This window comes from Notechis scutatus, chromosome 1 (assembly GCF_049901735.1).
Source record: "Notechis scutatus isolate UNSWTSFEM ecotype Mainland chromosome 1, rNotScu1.2, whole genome shotgun sequence".
NCBI lineage: Eukaryota > Metazoa > Chordata > Lepidosauria > Squamata > Elapidae > Notechis > Notechis scutatus.
In genome coordinates, this window is record NC_142009.1 from 18,881,917 (window position 1) to 18,907,131 (window position 25,215).

The following is a 25,215-nucleotide window of genomic DNA, read 5'->3' on the forward strand; positions in this document are numbered from 1 at the left end:
GAACAGAAATGACCAAGAGAGCCTGAACATGATTAAAGTGCCAAATTAATTAAATCTCCAGGAACTTCCTGAATTGAATGTGCAGCTATGAGCACTACCACTTTTCATTTGATCTACCTGGCTTAAACTCTGCAACCATTATTGGTTGCAATAAGCCACATGTTCTTGAGCAGGCTTTTCCCTCGGGGAAGAATGAAACAATACCACTTTGCTGCAACAGGAAGTACTGCCAAACTTGAAAAGAAGAGGTAAATCTGAATTCGTAATTTCCTTGCTAAAATCCAAGTGTATCTGGATGGGAAAGCACATGAAAGACAGGAGAATATTTTCTTTTTCCCAAGGCACTTAAATATTGCTTATTAGGGCAAATGGCAGAACCCCAAGTGCTAGGCTGCCCTGTGTCACATTAGTGATATCTCTCCATGCGTTATGGAGAAGAGGCACCCAGGATGTTGATAGAATGAATGAAAAGGGAGGTCTTAACTTCAGTGGCTAACTGAACTGAACACACTGGAAAGTATTTAAGAGGAAGACAATAAACCAGAACTGGGATATTGCTCCGTTGCCTAAAGAAATATACAGAAACTGGAAGGCTAAAAACTAATTGTGTGCTTGCTGGGAAGCTAAAACCTAATGGAAGTGAAGCAGCGCAAGTGTTTTTTTAAATCTTGTCAGAGAATGAAGAGCTGCTTCCAGTTTTGCAAAGGAAGTGGGGATTTCTCATTTTATGTGGAAGGCAGGTCTTTAATTTGAAGCCATGTCACATGCTGTAACTGTCCATGTTGGGACCAGATGGGTGGCAGCTATCACAAACATTCTATAATCAATTTTCTAGAAAGCTGGCCTTAAGATCTCAAGGTGCTCTAAAGCAGCGTTTCTCAAGCTTGGCAACTTGCAGATGTGTGGACTTCAACTCCCAGAATTCCCCAGCCAGTATGCTGACTGGAGAATTCTGGGAGCTGAAGTCCACATAGCTTCAAGTTGCCGAGCTCGAGAAATGTTGTTTTAAAGGGAAAATGTGGCTGTCCCATTATTGATTCTCAAGCCAGAATCTGTCCCTAATCTTGCTTATATATGTACAGATTTGCACCTTCAAGTCATGATAAGAGCTCTTTGTGCATCTTAAAGATAACATTTCATATCCCCCAAACAGCCAAGAAACTATAAAATTAACAGAAAAAAGTGGGAAAAGCAAACCTGCCTTCCAGCCTCCTAGAGCTTTTGTTCTGGACCATGAAAAGGCATTTTTTGTTGTTGTTGCTGTTGTTAAAGCTACTGAACTCTTAATTTTGTGAAGACTTAATTAAGTGCTGCTGTTGCATATTGAAGACATGATAAAAACCTAATTTCTGTTTTTTTTAAATAAAGAAAAAGAATACACAGGGAAGGTAATTTCACATTTTACAGTACTGTCCCCTCCCCAAAACAGACTTAGTGACCAATTAATACAACTACATTGAGGTGTAATATTGGGAATATATCTTTAAAGTCAGAATGTCTCTTCCCCAACCCCTCCCACAATATCATAAAGTAAATATTAATTAGAACATAAGTCATGAATGCACCATTAAAGTGTCATCAAAAGATGTTGACCTAAGCAGTTTTCCATGATACACAATACGGCCCTCCAAAAAAAAAAAAAAAAAAAAAGAAATCTGTCAATAATATACAGTTTGACAACTACATCTTGTAAATTAAACCCAATACTGCCGGCAGTCTATCCCTCTAAAGAATATTTGCCCCTTTTGTCCTTTCCTAGTAATCAGATAATAAAATACAGCACCTATAAATAAGCCAAAAAAATAATAACTATATCCATGTATGCATGTGTATGTGTATGTATATATATCTATATATATACACACACACATTCATACCCATGCATACACACCAAAATCATCTATTGTTAGTTTTAAAGATATGGCAATAAAGGAATCTAAATCAGCGAATCTGTAGAAGCCATAACTGATAAAACAGCTTATTGAAAAAAGGTGGCAGTAATGCACTCTAAGCGTGCACAAGTACGTAAGAAAATACCAACGTATAAAATTGCACACATGCACACACACACATACGCACACTCATTTCTCCATACACTTCTATGCTCGCGCATATACACATAGACAACAGGAGGAGCTAGAGACAATTTGGAAAATCGATTCTGTACTTTGATCGGCCCTGCAGCTGTCATAAAATGACAGGAAGAGCTAAATTATTTTGGGAGAGGAGAACAGTTCCTGTCGTGTGCTTTGGTTAGCCATTTTGTAGTTTGACGTTGTGATAATCAAGGGTTTTGTCCTCTACTTCTGGGCTCACTCCCTTTTTGTAACCAGTATATGCCATGGGACCATGGGTAATAATTTAGGAGTGCTTAAAGATACTCCAAAGAGGCTGAAACAGTTGCCCTTATTCTCTGGAGTAGGTGAGACCAGAATAGCACAATGGCTGATGAAATACCAGTTAAGCCCCAGATCGTACTAAAATAATGGGCCCCAGTAATATTGTCCTATGAACTATTGCCAGCTAGGGACAATGGAAACTCATCTTTCTGGGTAAGGCTTCTTGTTGTACCACCACACTCTTTTTGAAACTGATACCAGCTTCATCTTTCCTGCCAACCAACCCCTCTCTGTCAAAAATCCCCCCCACACACTGTATTTTGTGTGGCGTATTATCATTATGCCACCCGCCTAATTGCCTGGCGTGTGTTAAGGAGTGTTTCCAGGTGCCCATGAAATTTATTTTTTTCTTTCAAAAAGCTGGTGTGTGTTTTTCTTCTTACAGGTCACATGGACCAATGATTAATGTAGCATGTGCAATCAGATGGTATTGAGGACTAGTGACTTATGTGGACTTGTTGGCAAGGCTGGCATAATGCAATTTAATCTGAACCGATCAAGTACATCCCTCTTCCAAGCTGTCTCCCACCCCTCCCAGAATGAGGTCTGATCCGCGTGCTTTGTGGTTAGAGGTTAAAAAGCAGATTATAAAATACCTAGATTTCAGAATTTTTCTTCTTCTTTTTTTCCTGTCCTGATTTGGCCTAAAATGGAGTGTATTAAACAAATTCCAGCCAACAAAGAGACTAGAATCAGTTAAAGCTATGAAACAATGTGCACTACAAGTCAATTCCACTTTACAAGAAAAACACTGAAGTCAGCTACCACAAATTAAGATGTTTTCCTGATGTCTTTTTTTTTGTCTGTTTAAAAAATACATGGAGTAAATGTGTTTTTTTTTTTAAACCCCAAGTTTCAAACAATACTCTTTCTTGAAAATATTTAGGAATTCAAACTAGTGTGTTTAGAGTCGGGTTGACTGTGCAATCTCTTAGTGGCAACTGAAGAGCTACAAAACAACTTTTTATTTTAATCTCAAAAAATCTCTCCCCTCCCATCTTTTTGTTTTCCTGGTTAAAGAAGATAATAGTGTATTATTATCGCTCTGTTTAGCCATTAGATGGCTGATAAAAAGCCCCCCTTTTAAATATGTGGGTTTAATTTTTTTTCTTGTTTGTATATATATATTTGTTTTAAAGCCCACACCAAAGAGGAGGGCAAAAGGCAAAAGCTGTATGAGTTTTTTTTTTCTTCCCCAGAAACTGTGGAAATCACTTTAGGGCAATTAATAGAAACACTTCAGGGTACAAAAAGCTGGACAAGTTTCAGTTTTCTTCCTTGAAAACACAAACATAAAACTGGGCTTAAAACACTCCTTTTGTTCTCTATATGCACCTTGGCCTATGGCATTTTTTGCCCCGTGGCCTGCAGGGCGGTAAGTGCGGGACACAATAGAAACCAACAGAGGTCCAAGTTTTAATTTCCCCAGCCCTGTGGAGCTGGGTGCGCTTAATCTCAAAACTCCCATTCAACGGGCTCCTCTCGACTTGCAGCCTTCTCCAAACGGTGGATTATACTGTTCAAATTTGCTGCCTTCTTTTTCCTCAAGGTGTTGTCCCGTGTGTTCTTGGAGCACGCTGCCTCAGAAAAGCTGAACAAGCTCTTGAGTGAGTTGGATTTCTGAGAGCTGGTGATGGCCAGCGTGGAACTGGTACTTGGCACAATGGGCACTTTCTCCACACTTTCTCCCCTGGGCTTGCAGGAGCTCTGCCCTGCAAGGACTGAGGTAGAGGCATCCTCTTCTGGAGCACAGTTGGGCCTGGCCTCCAGAGTTTCTCCTGAATGTTGAGAGCTCAGTGGAGAACCCTGACGTGGTGCTTTGAGCCTTCCCTCGTCATCTGTGTCTTCCAAGCTCTCCATTCCCAACTGGAATGTCTCCGTTTTCTCCGAAGATCCGGCGTCTCGCAGTGCCTCTTCCCTTGCTTCGAAAGCTGACGCTGCTCGCCCTCCCTGAGACTTCATGGTTGCATTGCTGTACTCATCTGCTTCCAGGCTGCCTTGTTTTGTATCCGATGGGCCTTCCATGTCCACCCCATCACAACTGTCTCCTTCAGAGCTGTGAACTGCCCGGCTGCTTCTAGCTGAAGGAGAGTCACTTGACCCAGCCTGGCTCTGGCCTCCAGCTTGGATTTCTTCAATAAACAGCTCTCGACGAATACGTGACCTGAAAGAAACATTGCAAGAAAGGAGTGTCACCACTGGTTGCAGCTGAGATGATAACGGAAGTTGCACCTGGCGCTTCCTCCAAGGACATCAAATGGGGTGTATCTGGGAGGATTCTATCATCATTACAGTGTCAACTCATAAAATATTTCTGTGGTCTTTTAGAGTTGCCAACAGAAAGGGAGGGGGAAGCAGTGGGCAGCTTGCATTCCATAAATGTTTTCAAAGATAATTTCTAGGCGACTGAGGTTTCTGCTGCACAAAATTCTAGCTGGGGAGTATGATTGATGACTCTTGGCTATGGATGTGTCCCATTGGAGAATATGAATTGTGATACACCAGGGATGGGGGAAAACCAGGGTCAAGGGTGGCAATGAATTATGTGTCTCAGAATCGGCTACACCCAGGCAATGCCACATCTTTTAACTCCCAATAAATCCTTTTGGAGTTTGGCTAGAGACTCATGATTTAAATAGGGTTAAATGTCAGAATCCTGACATACAGAGCAGGGGTCTCAAACTCAAGGCCCGCGGGGTGGTGGTGGTGGTGGATCTGGCTCACAGGGTGCTTAGATCTGGCTCACGGGGCCACCTTGGAAACAGCAAAATTCTGGCCTGCAGTGCCCCTGCCAATGAAAACAGAGCTCGGGAGGGCCACACGCAGACTTCCTGAGCTCTGTTTTTGGCCACGATGGCCTTCTGCAGCTCTGCAGGCATGTGGGATAGGTGTGGCATGGACTGGGTGCCTGAGAGGCATGGGGCAGGTCACAGAGGGTGCAAGGAGATGTGCAAGAGGTGTTGGGTGTATGAGGATATGCACAAAAGGCACTATTGCAGGTTGGGAAGGGGGTACAAGGGAGTGCATGAAAAGTGTGGCACATGGAGGGTGTATGAAGGTGGTGGTACAGGGAGGATCAGGGAGGGCCTCCGAGTAGCCAGTACAGATAATCCTCAATTTACAACAGTTCATTTAATGACCATTCTAAGTTACAATGGTGCTGAAAAAAAGGGGACACATGACCGTTTTTCACACTTACAACCACTGTAGCATCCCCACGCTCACGTGATCAAAATTCAGACACTTGGCAACTGGTTCATATTTATGACTGTTGCTGTGTCCCGGGGTCCTGTGATCCTTTTTTGCGACCTTCTGACAAGCAAAGTCAATGGGGGAAAACCAGATTCACTTAACAACCATGTTCTAAATGGACAACTTCAATGGTTCACTTAACAAGTGTGGCAAGAAATGGTTGTAAAATGGAGCAAAATTGAGTTTACAAAAGAGGAGCTGGGGGAGGGTGTGAGGGTGGAGGAGCAACCTGCAACCTTCCCTGTCACAGATACTTTTGAGTCAACTGGAAGAGAAAGTTGCAAATGGCAATTACATGATTGTGGGATGCTTGGCAAGTACTTGTAAGTGTGAATCAGAGGTGGAATTCAGCAGTTTCTGACCAGTTCTGGAGAACTGGTAGCGGAGATTTTGAGTAGTTGGAAGCAGGGGTGGGATTCAAATTTTTTAACAACTGGTTCTGTGGGCATGTCTAAGTTGGTGGGGGTGGCTTGGTGATCATGTTATGGGTTGGGCATGGCCAAGTCAATATGACTCACATCGAGGCATGCATCTCCTCGCCTGGCCTCTCATGACTATGGGGATGCTGCAACAGTCATAAGTATGAAAAATGGTCATGTCACTTTTTTCAGCACCATTGTAACTTTGAATGGTCACTCCACACAAGCAAAGTACCAGCAAAGGAGGAAAAAAAAAACTCCAGAGAGGTTGCTGAGACAGGAAGTCTAGTCCTGCCAAGAATGTAATAAGGGTTAATGGAGAGGCAGTTTCTGTAAGCAAGACCAGAATGTTTCCTTCCTGCCTTCCTTACAGGATTAGACCAGTAATTACTTCTAACAACCAGTTCTCCGAACTGCTTAGAATGTTAACAACCGATTCTAGCAAATAGGTGCAAACTGGTAGAATCCCACCCCTGGTTCGGAGAACCAGCAAATACCACCTCTGACTGGCCCTGCCCCCATCTCTTTTCTGCCTCCCGAATCCCAGCTGATCGGCTGGGTCTTCTTTTGTTGCCCTGCACAGGAGAAAGGAGCTGGAAAGCAGGTTAGTGGGGTGTGGAGGGAATGGGGATTTTGCAGTAACCTTCCCCTGCCACGCCCACTAAGCCACACCCACAGAACTGGTAGTAAAAAATTTTGAATCCCACCACTGGCGTGAATGGATTGCCTAGTACTCAGATTACAGTCATGTAACCGTGAGGATGCTGTGTTGGTCTGAACTCTGAGGATTGGTTCTAACTACCATTCATTCTTAGTACTGTCTCTGACTGAATGGTCATAAGCTGAGGACTACTTGTACACTGCTTCTGTTAGACCAGGGGTGTCAAACTTGATTTCATTGAGGGCTGCATCAGGGTTGTGTTTGACCTTGGGGGGCCAGGGTGGGAGTGGCCAGCTTGACATCACTTGTGTTGGGGGCGCCTGTGGTGGCCTGAGCGCTCTCTGCCAGCGAAAACAGGCTCCCGAGCTCCGTTTTTGGTTGCAATGGCCTTCTGCAACACTCTGTCAATGAAAATGGAGCTCTCCCGAACTCCTTTTTCACTAGCAGAGGCACTGCAGGCTGGTCCTTCGTTCTTTCCAGGGCAGCCCCATGGGCCAGATCTAAGCACCCTGTGGGCCAGATCCAGTCCCTGGGCCTTGAGTTTGACACTCCTGTGTTAGACATATACCAAGCTAACAGCTGAAATTGAAAGCCATAGTAAAGCAACTGCCCTTCCAAGAGCCTTGTGAGGAAAGGGGGAAAAAGACTGCTGGTGCTGCAGTAAAACCGGAAAACCCCGGAGCTACCTACCTATAATTGTGGAACCAATTAATGACAGTGCTGGTCTTCAAGTTGAGCTGTGTGGCAAGTTCCTCGATAGTTTTTGGTGATGGGTATGGCTTTTGCTGATAGGCTCGTTTCAGAGCTTCTTTCTCTTCTGGAGCCAAGACAACCCGTGGCTTCTTGAGCTGATGCTGTGGTTGTGGGCTGGCCCCCTGGCTGTAATCTATTCCAGTGGAAGATGATTCTGAAGGCTGGCTGTCACTGACAGAGCTGTGCCGCCGTTTCATGTATGCTGGAAAACAAAGGAAGCCACGCGGTCAGCCGGAGACAAACACGATGAATGGGGAAACCTGGTTCATAATGAAAAGGTTCTGCAACTCTATGGGACATAGGAAATCTGCTTAAAACTGGTTTACTTAGCTCAGACACACATCTGACAGTTTCTTTCCATGTTTCATGCACAAGATGTTTCTAGTCATCCTGTAGGGTACTGTGTGGAGTCCGAAATGCACTCAGAAACTGATAAACGGGATTGTATCTCATAGTAGATCAAATCAGACATTAGATCAAGATCTCCTGGAAAATCTTTTGGTGAATGGCAAAACACAGCTGTCCTTTAACATTGAACATTTGCAGTAATACTCCTCTCTTTATGCATTTAACTATTGAAACAATGCTTGGCTTAATCAACCATACAAAAGGGGTTTGATTTTTGTTTAATTATAAACCTTATAAAATAAATTCCTGAGTTTAGAATTATAAGTGCTTATCTTTTGCCTAAGGTTTCAACAGGGAGGCATTTCAGATTCAATAATAATATTAACAATCAGTGAGCCACCCAGTTAACTGCTGAAAGAAAATTGCACAGAGTAACTACAAATAATAGTATGACAAAGTAGCAACAATAGTACAATGGACTATCTGAAAGAAAGACCACTTGTCTGCAAATAAGAACCGGTGGGACCACAAAATAGACAAAATGTTAGGTATAACATTGATACCAAATATGGTTTGGGTGAATAAATATATAAAACTTAGATATCATGGTTTAAGTGCTTATCACTTTAAACACAATGCAGCAGGCAATTAGCCGATTAAGGGTGCGGTTAGAAGTTACTATATAAGGAAGCATTAGAAGCTGGAAAGCTTGCTGTCTCTGTCTGGCTGTAACTGTGTGCTACTGTAACTGTGTGCTGCTGCGACTAACTGTGTCTTGCTGCGACTAACTGTGATTACTGACTGTGAGTGCCTGTGACTGAACTGTTATTGTTATGCTACTGTTTGCTGATTTACTGCGTAATTCTACTGAATATCCAGCGTTTGTTTCTCTGGAGAGTGAAACCGGAGGAGGAGAAGATATCTTTATCGGCTGATAAAGATATTGCAAGGACTCTTAACTTGGACTATACTAGTGAGTCTTACTGGATGGAAATACTGTGAATGACTTAATGGACTGAATGACAATGCTTAAACTCTAACTGGATTAAAACTATTTAAACTACAAACAGTGTTTGTGTTCAGTGTGTGTATACTCTGGGGCCCTTCCGCTCTCCTTTGGTTGCCTGGCTTGACTACTGCTGCAATACTCTTCTAGGGGTTAATCTCCAAACCCTAACATTGGTTATGGGCCCAGCAGCATAGTCTAACTAACCAGGATATAGCAGAGAGAGTTGGTGTGAGTTGCACATTACTGTAAAAACAAACTGTTTTAATTAGTTTAAAATAGTCAAAATATCTGAAGAGTAATGGCACAAGTAAATTTGTCACAACTGTCCATGATATCCAGGCTGGATGGAACAAACTATGTTTCATGGTCAATGAAATGTAGTTTACTTCTACGCAGAGAAGGTTTGTGGGACATTATAGCAAACCCACCAGATGTGAGTAGCTGGGATCCTGCTAATGATGATGATAAAGAAAAGTTACAAGACTTTAAACTGAAGAATGAGCAGGCTTTATGCATCATAGGACTGACTCTCTGTGATCAGCAGCTTGTCCATATTCGTGGAGAAGAAAATGCTGCAAACTGCTGGGAGAACCTCAGGAAGATTTATGTTCGGGACAGTGTAGGAGCACATATAAATCTTACACGGAAGCTTTTCGAACGCATCTTCAGAGGAATGGAGATATGTTAGTTCATTTAAACTGTATGAAGAGCATTTTTCAAGATTTGCAAGAAAAAGAACTTATATTTAATGAACTGCAACAAGTCTACATAATATTATCTTCATTAGATCAAAGCTATGATGACTATGTGACTTCGTTGGAAGTATTGCCAAAAGAAAGCCTCTCATTAACCGAGATTACAGGCAGGCTACTAGAAGAAGCCAGAAGAAGGCGTGAGCGTGACGAGCTGAGAGAAGATAAGAAAGAAGAGAAATTATCTTCAAAGTTTGAAAGAAACCAGCAAAGCAAAGTAAAGCACCTGGAAGAAGAGAATTTATCTTCACGGCATACACAATTAAAAGTGTTTTAATTGTGGAGGCAGAGGACATTTGGCAAGATTCTGCAAAAAGAGAAAAAGTCAGAATGTAAAAAGCCAAAGAAAGCATTTGAACTAGCCACGTTTAGCAACTCTGATGTGAAGAATAATTTATGGGTGGTTGACAGTGGCGCATCCCACTGCATCACAAGAGATAAGACAAAATTTATAAAAATGTCTAAAAGTTCTCAACATATATCACTTGCCAATGGCTGGAACCTGAAAGCGAAAGGTCAAGGTTTTGCACGTTGTCCGTACATAAACCAGGATATAAAAATGTTGTATGTACCGCAACTAAAGTTTAATTTGCTTTCAGTAAGGGTATTAGATAAATTAGGTTATGTAATTACTTTTAAGGATAATAATTGCATAATTGAAAAAGATAACAAAAGGGTAACTGCAGCTTTAAATGGAACATTATATGTCTTAGATAATAGTAAGAAAGGGAGGCACAAACTGTATTTAATAATATAAAGCCTCATGAAGAATGTATCCATTTATTGCATAGGCGTTTGGGGCATGTAAATTTTAAAATGCTAAAACGTACAGTTGAGTTATCTGAAGGAATAAGGTTAAAACCTTGTGATAAATATTTGCGTTGTAATGTTTGCTGTGAAGATAAGAGCAAAGTATTGCCTGCAAATAGGCTAAATGGTTTCAAAACAAAAGAACCTTTAGAAGTAGTATTTGCAGACATCATAGGTCCAAAGAAACCCAGTATGGGGGTGCTAGATTTATACTGAGCATTATGGACCATTATTCTAGATATGGGTTTTGCTATTTAATGAAAAGCAAAACTGAAACATATCAACATTTTTTCAATTGGCTTAGGTTTGCTGAAAGAAAGTCTAAACGTAAACTGATAACCCTGGTGACAGATAATGGTGCAGGAATTTATTAATAACAAATTCCAGAACAGACTTAAAGTAGCTGGAATAGAGCATAAGAAGTCTGCTCCATACAGGCCAGAACATAACGCTTTTATTGAAAGAAGAGGCCAAACACTACAGGCAATGGTTAGAACAATGTTAAATGATTCTGGGTTACCTGATTCTTTGTGGGGGAGGCTACAATGTGTGCTAATAACATATTGAACAACGTTGTTAATACAACAACAGGTGAAATTCCATTCACCAGGTGGCATGGCAGGAAACCTGATCTAAGTTACCTGCACACATTTGGTGCACCAGCATGGGTGCATATTCCTGCACAACTCAGAAAAAAAGGGGAACATAGAGCTAAAATGATTTTTCTTCGTTGGTTATCAGGCAAACCATAGGGCATATAGATTTTGGGAGAAAGGCACATCTAAAGTGTTATGTAGTGCAAGTGCCCAATTTCTAGAACATGAAGGATGGGAGAAATTAGAACAGGATGCCAATAAAGATGTAATTATTGAATCCTATAGAAATCCCATTAGTTATCCCTGTAACTTTAAAAATAAAGTAAAGAGACAAATACAGGATGAAATAGTGCCCATAAAGGAAGAAACAGATTCAATAGCTGAACAGGATGAGGAAGATGAACAGGTAGTAGTTCAACAAAGTCCTCCTGTAAGCCCTGTAATTCCCAGAAGAACTACACGTATATCTAGACCGCCTGATAGGTACCAGGCTAACACAGTGTGCCAGATTAATGAAGTTCCTAATTCTGTAGAAGAAATTAAAAAGTATCCTATTAAGGAAAAGAAAAATGGTATGCAGCAATGAATAAGGAACTGAATTCATTAAGAGATATGAAGGTGTATGAAAATGCCAAATTACCTGCAGGAAAGAAATCCATTGGCTGCAAATGGATATTTAAGGTAAAAACAGATAAAGATGGTAAATTAATCCATAAGGCAAGGTTAGTAGCCCAAGGTTTTAGGCAGAATGCTAATGACTACGATGAGGTGTTTGCACCTAGTCTTAAGGCAGCAACCTTGAGGGCAGCTTTAGTGTGGGCAGCTAGTAAAAACTATATAGTTAAACATCTAGATGTGGAAACTGCTTACTTGCACGCCCCATTAAAACATATTATTTATATGAAAAACCTGTTGGTATTAAAAGTGAAAATAAGGATAATAATGATTGTTGGTTGTTAAAGAAAAGTCTCTATGGTCTTAAACAATCAGGCTATGAATGGAACCAGTATATTGTAAAGGAACTAGACAATATAGGATTTAAAGCTGGTTTAGCCGATCCATGTCTGTTTAAGAGGGAGACAAATGGGAAAGTATCATTATTATTATTGTTCACTGATGATATTGCATTGATAACTGAAACTAATGATGAAGCAAATAAAATAATAGCATCATTAGGAAAGAGAATAAAGATCAAGCAATTAGGGGAGATAAAGAAGTATCTCGGTTTGAATATAAAGAAAACACGGAAAGGTTTTAAGATATCTCAGGAAGATAAGATAAGCAAATTGCTAAAAGATTACAAGATGGAGCTTTGTAAGCCAGCTAAGACTCCAATGAGTCAGGAGTTTAGCAACACTGATGTACAAAGCCCTGAGTTTGATAAGGTGATTTATCAATCTTTAATTGGTAGTTTGAGTTATATTAGTAATTGGTCTAGACCAGATATATCGTACTGCGTGAATCAGTTGGCTAGATTCAATTCTGCACCATGTGAAAGACACTGGATTGCAGCTAGGAGGATATTAAGATATCTTAAAAAGACAATGAATTATTCATTGTATTTAGAACCAAAGGGTGATTTAATTTTGAGTGCTTATGCAGATGCTAGCTTTGCATCAGAAAGAGACACTAGAAAGTCGACTTCAGGAACAGCCATAATGCTGGATAAGACATTAATAGGCTGGAAGTCAATTAGACAACAGCATATAAGTTTGTCTACTATGGAGGCAGAATTCTCCTGTTTATCATTGTTATGTACAGAATTAATAATGTATAAACAAATGTTAATTGATATAGGTATAACTGTAGATTATCCTATAATTATACATGAAGATAATCAGGCAGCAATTCAAATGGCCACAAATATTGGAGTAAAAACAAGGAGCAAGCATACAGATCTAAGATACCTAAACGTGAGACAATCTGTAAGAAGTAAGATGATTCAGCTAGAGTACTGTATGTCGGAGGACAATTTAGCTGATAATTTTACTAAAGCCCAAGGTGCCAGTAAGCACCAGGAGAGTTGTGAAAAATATGGGATAAGATTGTAAAGGTATTATATATTTATTTCGCCAAAAGGGGAGTATGTTAGGTATAACATTGATACCAAATATGGTTTGGGTGAATAAATATATAAAACTTAGATATCATGGTTTAAGTGCTTATCACTTTAAACACAATGCAGCAGGCAATTAGCCGATTAAGGGTGCGGTTAGAAGTTACTATATAAGGAAGCATTAGAAGCTGGAAAGCTTGCTGTCTCTGTCTGGCTGTAACTGTGTGCTACTGTAACTGTGTGCTGCTGCGACTAACTGTGTCTTGCTGCGACTAACTGTGATTACTGACTGTGAGTGCCTGTGACTGAACTGTTATTGTTATGCTACTGTTTGCTGATTTACTGCGTAATTCTACTGAATATCCAGCGTTTGTTTCTCTGGAGAGTGAAACCGGAGGAGGAGAAGATATCTTTATCGGCTGATAAAGATATTGCAAGGACTCTTAACTCGGACTATACTAGTGAGTCTTACTGGATGGAAATACTGTGAATGACTTAATGGACTGAATGACAATGCTTAAACTCTAACTGGATTAAAAACTATTTAAACTACAAACAGTGTTTGTGTTCAGTGTGTGTATACTCTGGGGCCCTTCCGCTCTCCTTTGGTTGCCTGGCTTGACTACTGCTGCAATACTCTTCTAGGGGTTAATCCTCAAACCCTAACACAAAATAATAGAAAATGAAGACTTAAAGTGGTCTGGGATTTTACTTATTTAAAATATTTATACACTAAAGCTGGTTGCTCATCTTCTAACCAGCCCTGGGCAGCTTCTAATCTTCAGAATTCAAGCAAATACCTGCCACTAACACCCCAGACTTAACAATTGTTGAAAAGAAAGACAGAAAAAGTCTGGATAATAGACACTGGAGTACCTGAAGACAGCAGAAGAGAAGAGTAAGAACTGGAGAAAATTACAAAATACAAAGATCTGAAAATAAAAGTAGAATGACTGTGGCAAAAGAAAACAAAGATAGTGCCAATAGAATTGCCAACAGAATTGGAATTGGTACAATTCCAAAATATCTGGAGTGCCACCTGAACACTATTGGCAACTACAAAACCACCATGAGACAATTGCAAAAGGCACCTTTACTTGGAAGAGCCTATATCCTGTAACAATACCTTTAACACCATCAAACAACACCTGCCTATTCCCGAACTTGATAGAGGGATAAAAATGCCAAATCCTGTCTAAACAACTGTGCAATGAACTACAATACAAATTCTACCATCCTGAAGTCTGCCTATCTCTGGCTTAGCTCCACAGGAGGCCAGGCAAGTTGCCCTATGACACTTAATGTCTTGACTACTATGAGAGTTACATAATATCCAACTCATTTGAAGAATATCTGCTTGCAAGTAACTGCCTAAAGGGGAAAACATAATTTCTATACTGGAATTCCAGTTTGAGAGAGCCAACTGGCCATCTGGCATGTCTTAACAGAAATCAGGATACCATCAGCCTCCATGAAAATCTTTGTAACTGAACCAGACTTATCGACCTAATGCTTCTGTTCCCTGATTGATGCTTCAGCTTGCAATCCCTTAGAGACGCCTCTAGCTTTATGTCTGCTCCTACCTCTTTCTCTCCTTTTTTGTTACTTTGGAACTCAGCCTTCACCTGATGTAAATTTGGGGTTGGCTCCTGGATCTTTGCCTGCTGATTCAGATGCCTGATTTGCAGCCCATCTCAGGCCGCATTTATTGTCCTGCAGCTAGCCCAAGGTCCCATATATCCTACCTGAGATGCTAGAGGTTATATTGGAGGATTTCTGCTGGCAAAGCATCTATTTCTTCATTATAGGTCCTCCTGTAAACATGAGTATCCTTGAACTGCCATTTCTGCTAACCGCAAGCAAGCAACCTCCATCCTCTAGAGCAGGGGTGGGCAAACTTTTTGGCTCGGGGGCCGCATTGACTTTTAAAATTTGACAGACGGGCCGGGTCAGCACAAGATTTTTTGGGAATCGCCCCCCACACCCTTCCCCCCCTCTTCTCCTCCTTCCCCTCCCCTCGGAGGCCCCCTGAGTCAGGAGTTGCTACCGCCGGTGCGGCTCCGCGCGGCTCCAGTCCTGCGTTGCCTCGGGAAGGGAAAGGCAAAAAGGAAGAGCTGCGGCGGTGCTTTGCAACGGCAGCAGTGGCACCGGAGGCTCAGGCTCAGCGGCTCCTGGTTTTGCCTTTCCCTTCCCAAGGCAACGCAGGACTGGAGCCGCGCGGAGCTGCGCCGGCGGTAGCAACTCCTGACAGCCCCAGCTGGACACCTGAGCGGAGCCCGGGCGGAACTGCCTGTTGCTGCTGCCGGAGCACCGCCGGGTCGCCTTCTCCAAGCAGCCCGCCCGCCCGCTGGGCTTCCCCTCCGCCGCGCGGCTCGGGGCCAGGCGCGAGCGCCCGCAAGTTAAAAGGAAGCCGAAAGTTGCTGGGAAGTTGCTCGGGTTTCCGGGGTTTCCAGGCTTAAACTTTGCACAGGCAAAGTTTGCAGGCGGGAGCATCTTCCCGCCGAGGAGCGGGAAGGGTTCCGCCCAGCGGGCTTGCGGGCTGCTTGGAGGAGGTGACCCGGTGGTGCTCCGGGTTTCCCCTCCACCGCGCGGCTCGGGGCCAGGCGCGAGCGCCCGCGAGTTAAAAGGAAGCCGAAATTGCTGGGAAGTTGCTCGGGTTTCCAGGGCTTCCAGGGCTTTGCAAAGGCAAAGTTTGCAGGCTGAAGCGTCTGGCCCCGAGCCACACGGCAGCCTGCTCCAAGCAGCCCTCCCCGCCCGCCGGGCGGAACGCTTCCTGCTCCTCGTCGGGAAGACGCTCCCACCTGCAAACTTTGCCTTTGCAAAGCCCTGGAAGGCCCGGAAACCCGAGCAACTTCCCAGCAACTTTCCTCCTTCAAGCAGCCTGCCTGCCCGCCCGCCGGGCTTCCCTTTCGCCACGCGGCTCGGGCCAGGCGCGAGCGCCCGCGAGTTAAAAGGAAGCCGAAAGTTGCTGGGAAGTTGCTTGGGTGCTGGGAGCAGGCTTTTAAAGTGCCGCCCGAGCAAAGTTTAAGCAGCCCGCCCGCCCACGGGCGGAACCCTTCCCGCTCCTTGGCGGGAAGACGCTCCAGCCTGCAAACTTTGCCTTTGCAAAGTTTAAGCCTGAAGCCCCGGAAAACCGAGCAACTTCCCAGCAACTTTCGGCTTTGTTTTAACTCGCGGGCGCTTGCACCTGGCCCCGAGCCACACGGCGGAGGGAAAGCCCGGAGCGCCGCCGGGTCACCTCCTCCAAGCAGCCCGCCTGCCCGCCCGCCCGCCGGGCTTCCCCTCCGCCGTGTGGCTCGGGGCCAGGCGCGAGCGCCCGCGAGTTAAAACGAAGCCGAAAGTTGCTGGGAAATTGCACGGGTGCTGGGAGCAGGCTTTTAAAGTGCCGCCGAGCAGGACCGCCAAGCCGGGAACGGGCACCAAGGCAGGGCAAGGCTCCACCAGCAGTGGCCTAGCTTTAGGTGGCTCCAAGCAGCTCGCCCGCCCGCCGGGTGGAACCCTTCCCGCTCCTTGGCGGGAAGACGCTCCAGCCTGCGAGCTTTGCCTTTGCAAAGTTTAAGCCTGGAAGCCCCGGAAAAAAAAGGGGGATCGGCGGGGACTCACCTTCGGAGAGGTCGCACTCGAAGGTGATTTCGAACTCCCAGCCGAGGCCTTTGCAAATTTCTTTTCTTTCGTACCCCTAGATCGCTCCGCACTGTTTTGCAGCTTTGGGGGCCACGCGGCACAGGGCAATACGCCACGCCCAGCGATTTTTTTTCAGGGGCGGGCCGGATTGGACAGACCAATGGCAGCGATTTTTTTTTCAGGGGCGGGCCGCATTGGACAGACCAACGGGCCGGATGTGGCCCGCGGGCCGTAGTTTGCCCACCCCTGCTCTAGAGGGAGAACAGTGGGTCTGCACTTCATTTATATTTATGGTTGAAGACTGAAAAGTCCTTTTACAGTAGCAGTCATGTCCTGCATAACTATGTTTACCAAGGAATTGTATATTTTATAAATTAATTAAAAAGTTAAATCAAATAATCTAATGATACAAATAATTTTACTAGCTTTACTAAGGATGACTACAAACTCTGCACAGTTGACTCAACCTCCCATCCTCCTGAGGTGGATAAAATGAGGACCCAGATTGTTGGGGGCCGTATGCTGACTCTGTAAACCGCTTAGAGAGGGTTTTAAAGCACTGTAAAGCAGTGTATAAGTCTAAGTGCTATTGCTATACTATATCACATACAGACTTCATGAAAGCGATGGCTAGGGTGTGAACAACCCTACTCAATTACTCACTTAGGCTATTTTTCTTCTCTCCTTGGTCTTGTCCCATTAAACAACTATTTTCAATTCACATGTAAGGAAGCAGGTGGCAACTAAAATCTTATCCTTGGATTTCCTTCCAGGTCTTCTACTCAGCACAGGGAAGAACCGATCAAAACACTTATTAAACAATTCGTATCAGGCACAGAGTATCAGATGGACTTTGCCCAGGATCCAAACTTTCTTGCCAGTGAATCTAAAAGATACTCTGCTTCTTTCATGGCATATTTAACTAAACTCATACTACCTAAACACAAAGGAGCTCTACTCTGGCATGATGTCATGCCTTCTCCACAGCTGCCCTTGAAGACAAATACATGGAAGATTCCCTACTTGGACTGAAAATGCCCCTGTGACTTGGACACCTAAAACAAAAGAGAGCAAGTGCTTTCTGTACTACAGAGACATTGACACTCGTCTGATCTTAATCATTAGAAATTTATACCACCTTGTTTCTTTCAAACTCTGCCACAACACACAACTTGGCCAGGTTCTCTGCAACAGTACTCAACATTTATTGGATAAGTTGTGCTTGCTCAACTTTATAAACTAAATTTAATGCTTACCTCGTTTGCCATATTAAGATGCTTTGTCACTTGACAGTCTTCTGCGTACTAATTTTTTATATTCCCCTATCTAATACTCCTAAATCTTTTTAGATTCTCACTTTGTGTGTGTGTGTGTGTGTGTGTGTGTGTGTGTGTGTGTGTGTGTATTAAAAGCATATATATATATATATATATATATATATATATATATATATATATATATATATATATATATATGCTTTTCATTTATGTATCTTTTATATCTACTAGCTTTTTGTAATTCTTTATACATTTTATACACACACATAAACCTACATACCTTCATTTTTAATGCTTCTTTGTAATGGCTGTACCCTATTCCCATACAGGTTTATGATTGTAATAGACTTGATTAATTGGTCTTTGGTGGATCAGATTATTCTATACTACCCTGGTTGTTCTTGCTAAATATTTTGATTGAACAAATTGTTTGAAGAGTTATCAGCATTTAAGATCACAAGAGGGCGCTTGGAACCTGTGGAATTTGTGACTCTGCTTTCCTGTTGGCAGATGACTGTTTTGATGACTTACAACAATGATAGGGAACTTAATACTCTTGTAGCTGTTATTAATTTCCAGCGGTGTCATCTGGGGCAGGTTTCTATCTCAGAAATACGTAGAAGTCCACAGATTTTGTATCCCACCAATTAATGTTTACCAAATGTGACCTGGGCTGTCTTGTAATGATTGAAGCATCTCCTAGAGAGCACACTGATTGGGCCAGTCTTTACACAGAGTCCTTGTCCTACAATCTGTTTATGTGGTGAAATCATTTATCAAAACCTTATGACCAACTATTACAGCCTGACTTAATCTAGTATCCTCCCGATATTGGAGACATGATAACCAAGAAAAGTGGGGGGGGGGGGGGAACAAAAACCAAGTTTTTCTACTGCTCTATTATGGTCTTGTATGGAAATAAAATAATACAAAATGAAGACAATAAAAGATAAGACTTCACATATGGTGACCAGATAGCTTTAATTAAGAGGGGACTGAACTAATTCAAGGGTGACTAGGTCAATGGTGGCTATTAGTCTTGATGGTTGTTTTCTAATGACCATTCAAATTTATGATGGCACTGAAAAAAGGGACCAATGATCAGTCCTGATACTTACAACCATCACACTCTCCCCGTAGTCACATGATCAAAATTTGGGTTTTGTCAACTGGCATGAATTTACAACAGTTGCAGTGTCCAGAGATCATGTGATTGCCCATTTGCAATCTACCCAGGGGACCTCTGACCAGCAAAATTAATGGAGGAAGCTGGATTCACTTAATAACCATATGATTTGCTTAACAGCCACAGCACCAATGTCATAAAATCAGGCATAACTCACTTAATGACTGTATGGCTTAGTGATAGATGTTCCAGTCCCAATTGTGGTTGTAAATTAAGGACTACCTATATGTGCTTGGATTACTGCATGTGTTCTATGTGGGATTACAGTTAAAAACAATTCTGAGCCAGCTGGTAAATAATGTGTGGCTTACTTGTTGCCACTGATATAAGCACTTTATATCAGTAGTCCAGGACCTGCAGTCACTTCCTACTGCCTTCTAGGTGCAATTCAAATGGCAGGTTTAATCTGTAAAACCCCTATATATATCTGAGATATCTATAGAACCATTTTCTCCAAATGGAATTGAAATATCTACTCCAGTCATCCTTGGATAAAACTACTTGTACTTCTCCAAACAATTTGAAAAGGTAAGGCTTGCAACTCTGGGTTTTATTCTAATAGCATCCTAATAGAGCCTACCTAACTAACTTTGAGGAAGCTGCTAAAAACTAAATTGTTTCAGAAGCTTATGGCGATTGATATGACTACAAAGGGTTACTTATTTATTTAATTATCAAAGTTATATCCCATCTTTTGCTCAGGAGCTTGAAGCAGTGCATAATTATGACTTATTAAAGGCTTAGATGTTTTTATATTCTGCAGTTGTATACATTTGTTGCAAAAAGTCTAGATGACTGCATTAGGCACACACTGAATAAATATACATTATTTATGCATTTATTGGATACATTGGATATATAACCCACCATTTACTCTGGAGTTCCTGTGCTTTGTGATACAGAAGTTTTCTTTTTCAGCTATTCTTTTCCTCAAAGCTCTTTTCTTGCAAAATTATTGGAAAAAAATGGGACAACTAACTAGCTTAGGTGTTTCTACTGTATCCCTGGCTGCTGGTTTCATGTTATGCACATATGTGCTTGGTTTTGACTAATTTTAACCTTCCTGGATCAGATTAAGCACTTCTTCCCACACACTAACCTTTTTGATGTTTTATTTATTTATTTATTTGGATATCTAAGGCAACCCTATTGAAAACACCAACTCTGGGTGGCCCACAAGCTGTGGGAACTGCATGACTCAGAAGGTTATGCTCTTGGCCAGTGATATTTGGAACATATTGAAAACATTTTTCAATTAAATGAGAGAGTCATCCTGGGCTGGACATCAATTCCCCTCCCTTCGACTGCAGAAGTGACAGTTACCTTTCTTCTCCATGCGCTTCATGTCCATCAGCTTCTCCACATTGTTTGGGTCATTGAGCCACAGCTGCATGCGCACAAATGGCTCCCGGCCCTTCAAGCTCAGTTTGTGCCAGGGCTTTGGGCGAGCAAGTAGGTCTGAGACTGAGCCTTGGGTCAGCCCCAAGATCGTTTCCCCAAACAAACGCTGACCTGCAAAAGAAATGCAAACATCAAGTTATTTGTGTTAAAAAAGGAGAAAAATACCAAGTACAAGAGGAACCATTTTTATAGATCTATCGATCTATTTTTATAGATCTGGACACAAATGAAGGGGAAAAAACCCAATATACTTGAAAATCAAAAGATGCTCAATTGTTTGGGCTTTTCTTAACAAACGCTAAGAACCAGCAAACAGTTTATAGGGAGATGGCTAATTCTTTTGGCCACTAAAGAGCTACCTGGTATCTGTACTGAAGAGGAAGACTGATCACAGCCAGTCTTTAAATGCTTTTCATTTCAAAGGCCTGGAATTTGGCACACCAATTCATTCACAGAGTAGGGTTACAATAAAATGCTTCTGTTTTGTGTAGTAGCTGTGAAAAAAAATAGCTTGTTCCTTAGGTTATGGTTCAAGGAACGTTTTGATTCAGAAGCTCTTACTCTTTGAAAAATCATTTTGGATTCCGAGTCAGTTCTAGAACACAGGAAACAAAGAAGAGACACTCTAGCAAAGAGTATGGTCAACATCTTGCAACAACCGAGACTGTCACAGGGCTATACCTCCAACAGGTATTCACCAAAGCAGGTGACCAGCTCAAACTTTTCTACTTTCTCTATCAGCCTTCCAGTATTTAAAATTTTGTATGCTGAGAACCAGTTTGGTATTGTGGTTAAGGTACTGGGCTAGAAACCAGGGGATTGTGAGTTGTTAGGTATAAAACCAGCTGGTTGACTTTGGGCCAGCCACTCTCTTTCAGCCCAAGGAAGTAGGCAGTGGCAAGCCATATCTGAAATCTTTCCAAGGAACTGCAAGGAAATGTCCAGGCAATGTCCTGGCATCAAAAAAGTCCCTCTCTAAGGAAGATGAGCAATTTCTAAACCTGATAAACAAACTAAAAAGCAAACAAAACCAAATCCAACAATGATCTAGCATTAGACAAACAGATACTTTCATACATTTCCCCCTAAAACCTTTTTTTATTTAATAAAAGTCAAATGATGATTAATGCTTTTCATTAAAGAGTAAAGGCTTATAAAGTGATCTCATGAAAGCAGACATGCAAATAATAGTAAAAAAAAATAGTGGGATAGGATAGCATTGTACTGTAATCCAAATGAAATATGATTAAAATCAGAATTAACGACATGCTTAAAAGACTCCAGCAGTGAAGTGGGATATAAATCCACAATGGAAACTAAATAAAAAAAAAATCCTTTTGATTCTGGAGTTCCTGAAATGATTTATGGAAAAGGAAGCTGAGGGAAGAAACGCATAATGCCTTTTGAGGGTGGAAAGGCCTATTCTACAAGAATGTATGACTGGGTTATAATAGTTAAAACACGGACTGGAACCACGGAGTCCCAGATTTTACGCCTGGAAGCTCCTGTAATGACATGGGGGCCAGCCCCCCCAACTCCCTCAAAGAGTGCTATGTTTGCTGCCTTCACGGAATGAAAGGTGGGGTATCAATCTGGTAAGGGGATAAAAACATATTCATATTGCCTGCCAGTCACCGGAGCTAATGAAGCCCATGTGTTGTGCCCAAAGCAGGGCATCTCCTCACGCAAATCCCAACCAATCAATTATGGTTATGATAGCCTCAAGGCTTCCAGGCTGCAACTTCAAACTAAATGAATTACACCCAAATATAGCCCCATGAGCGGATGGACAAGAATGCTCCCCCCCCCCACTAATTTCTTTGAAGGTCTAATTATCAGGATAACTTTGTCCTTCCCCCAGGGTTGCTGTTTTCATGGGCAAAAGGACAAGACTGATTCTCCTAGCTGGGAGGACTTCCTGCTGTTCAAGGTTGAGGACCTTACAAGGGAGATAATGGAAATAAAGACTAGCAGCAGACTGAAACAATTTCCAACCTGCATTTCCTTAGTCAGCTCCTACCATTCAGGGCACCAGATGCTCAAACTGTACTGTGGTCAGGCTTCATAAGAGGGCCATTCCATTAAGCTAATTAAAACCATTCAAACAATCAACCTGGCACACCCTTGCTCCCTGCTCAGCCGCTGGCATGCCAAAGCCTTCTGGAGAGTAAACTGTGTGTTTTTTTTAAATTTCGAGACCAAATGAACCTTAACTATCAGGATGGAAAGTTTTCGTTTTACCTATTTTTGCTTTCACAGAAACTTTCTTAGTGAATGAGTCTGCTCTAAGTCTAATGCTCAGTTCACATACACACCTGAATCTGCGGAAACTTAAAAAGTCTACAGTACTTCTCCTTCCAATTTGATGTCAGTTATACAAATCTGAAGGTTACTAATTCCTAGAATATTCTGGTTTATCTTTGCAGCAGTGGCTGAAAGGACAGGTGCGAAAATATGTCTGTCTTCCCTGTTCTTCCATCCCATAAATGTCTCTTATGCAGCAACATTTTTTTTTGAACTAGGTAACAATTCCCTTGGACTGATTTCATTTTAGCAAGCATTGCCCTACCGGAAATATTTACTGGATATGACACAGCCAGTTTGCCCAACTCATTGTCCTCCAGATGTTGAGACTATAATTGGGAGTCTAATCCATCTGGATTAAACTATAATTCTGGAAGTATAATCCATCTGGAAGGTACCAAAATGGGAAGGCAATGTAATCTACTCACCAAAGCTCCATTAGAACAACAGAAGCACACAATTGAAAGAAGACGTTAAAGGTCTCAGGCATTAACTACTTTAACCACTTTAACCAGGAGACTGACTAACTTAAGGCCATTCACCCTCTCTCAACCCTAATGAGGGAGACAATGGGAAACCACTTCCACCTGAAGGCAGAAAAATAAACCAAACTTTAAAAAGATTTAAGTCAGTAAGTCCAACCTCCTGACTTCTGCAGGGATCCAAATCAAACTATCTCCAATAAGATGGTTTGATGGTGGGATGGGTGGCACATAAATTTAATAAATAACCTGGCTGTCCAGCCTTTGCTTGAACACATTCAGGAAAGAGGAATATACCCCCTGTGGGTAATTGGCTCCACTTATTTACCTGTCATATTTAAAAACTATCTCCTATGAAAACCAATCTCAAATCATTTTCCAAATTATAAAATGTAATAATGAAACAAGAAGTGAAAACAGTACAAAATATAATTAATTGAAAATGTCCTGGTAGAGAAGAAAATAGAAGCAAAAGACCCTTCCATGCACCATTTATAAAAGAGGCCTACCCTATCTGGAACAATTAAGTCTCCCCCAAAACCGTGAAGGATATAATAATGTCACAATAATTTCAGAACAGTTCAGCATGTAGGTACTACCATGAAGAAGGCCCTCCTTGGCTAATAAAGCATCACTGTGTAATTCTAGTGTCTAGCCACTGACAAAATATTTACATGCCAAAAGCCAAATCCTGAACTTGGCTCAAAGATTGATGGGTAAGTGGGATGGTCACTTTGTTAGCAAATAAAGTAATATGTGCATGACTAGTGCCCAATCTGGTGAGGTGGTTATTACATTCTAGACCAGCAATAAGTAATTAAAAACTTTTCTTGCTACTGGATCTCTGCAACTAGTATTCATTAGCACTCCCCTCTTCCATCTGTAGTCTATTTCAAGCCATTATATTGAAAACTGCCAGCAGTGCCTTTTCATTTTCACACCTCCTACAGTTTCCTTTGTTATGACTATGGCTCCTGATTTTAAAAGATGCTTACCTGCCATTGCATTGATTGGTTTCAATATTTTGTATTGGATTTGTATTTATGTATTTATCAATTTACTTATTATTTAATCATTAATTTATATTGAATAAAACATCCTATATACTTTTGCTTCCTTCTGTTTAACAGAGGCTCTCAGTTTCTTGTTTAAAAGTTTTACTATCCAGAGATGATTGTCTATTTTGTGGATGGGGAACACTTAAAAATATTCCAAAATCTATTAATTAATAAAGAGGAGCATATCAATGAATTGACAGAATTAAGCACGATTTATTGTGGCAAGAAACCATGAATGGTTCAAGAACCGTTTACTTGGAGGTCCTTTCATCAATAGGTTTTCCCACCTTGCATATGTAGCAAAGGAGTTTTCATCGGCAGCTCCACGGGGACTGATGCTCTTCAGCCAATTTTTTCCCCCACCTGGCACAGACCTTTTCATTTTGCTAAACCTTTTGACTTTAGATAAACTGTTTATTCTGGCTAATGCTTCTTTTATAGCAATATGGAAAAAAAAACCCCACACAGCAATTTGATATATTCAGTCTTGTTCTTGAACTAAATTCTTTTATGCGGCAGTTAAACTTACAATATGACATATTGAACAGAAAAGTGGGGGATAGGGATTATATCAAATATTCCTCTTCATTTTCAAGAGCTTTCTGAGCTTTCTAGGCAACCTTTCTCTTAATATATTGGACTATTCTTGGATGAAAAGGTCCCCGTACGAAGAAGATGGATGAGGATGGAGGGTGTGAGAGGAAACTTTCTGTTTGCCCTATAGAGATTACGGTATTTTTTTCTTCTACATCTGGGCAGTGGAATGAATACAGAGGGGAATTCAGTGTAGTTTTCTCTAGCTGTAACTGAAGCACAGAGGAGGAAAAT

The 25,215-nt window shown here is 41.8% G+C and overlaps 1 protein-coding gene across 6 annotated transcripts in view; it reads right to left on the reverse strand.

Moving 5' to 3' along the window:
- Positions 1-25,215, reverse strand: part of CUX1 (cut like homeobox 1) — a 347,690-nt gene that overhangs the window by 38,259 nt on the left and 284,216 nt on the right. For 4 of the 6 annotated variants that reach the window (XM_087957650.1, XM_087957634.1, XM_087957638.1 and 1 more), the window contains 3 exons: positions 20,466-20,654; positions 7,422-7,686; positions 2,753-4,563 (listed from right to left, as the gene is read on the reverse strand). The exons of 1 other annotated variant lie outside the window; for it this stretch is intronic. In XM_087957650.1, coding sequence (XP_087813776.1) covers positions 3,855-4,563; positions 7,422-7,686; positions 20,466-20,654 — 1,163 coding nt within the window. In that variant the 3' untranslated portion in view covers positions 2,753-3,854. Of the gene's footprint in view, positions 1-2,752; positions 4,564-7,421; positions 7,687-20,465; positions 20,655-25,215 lie in introns of those variants that run through there. One more of the 6 variants, XM_087957641.1, reaches the window with a different exon arrangement.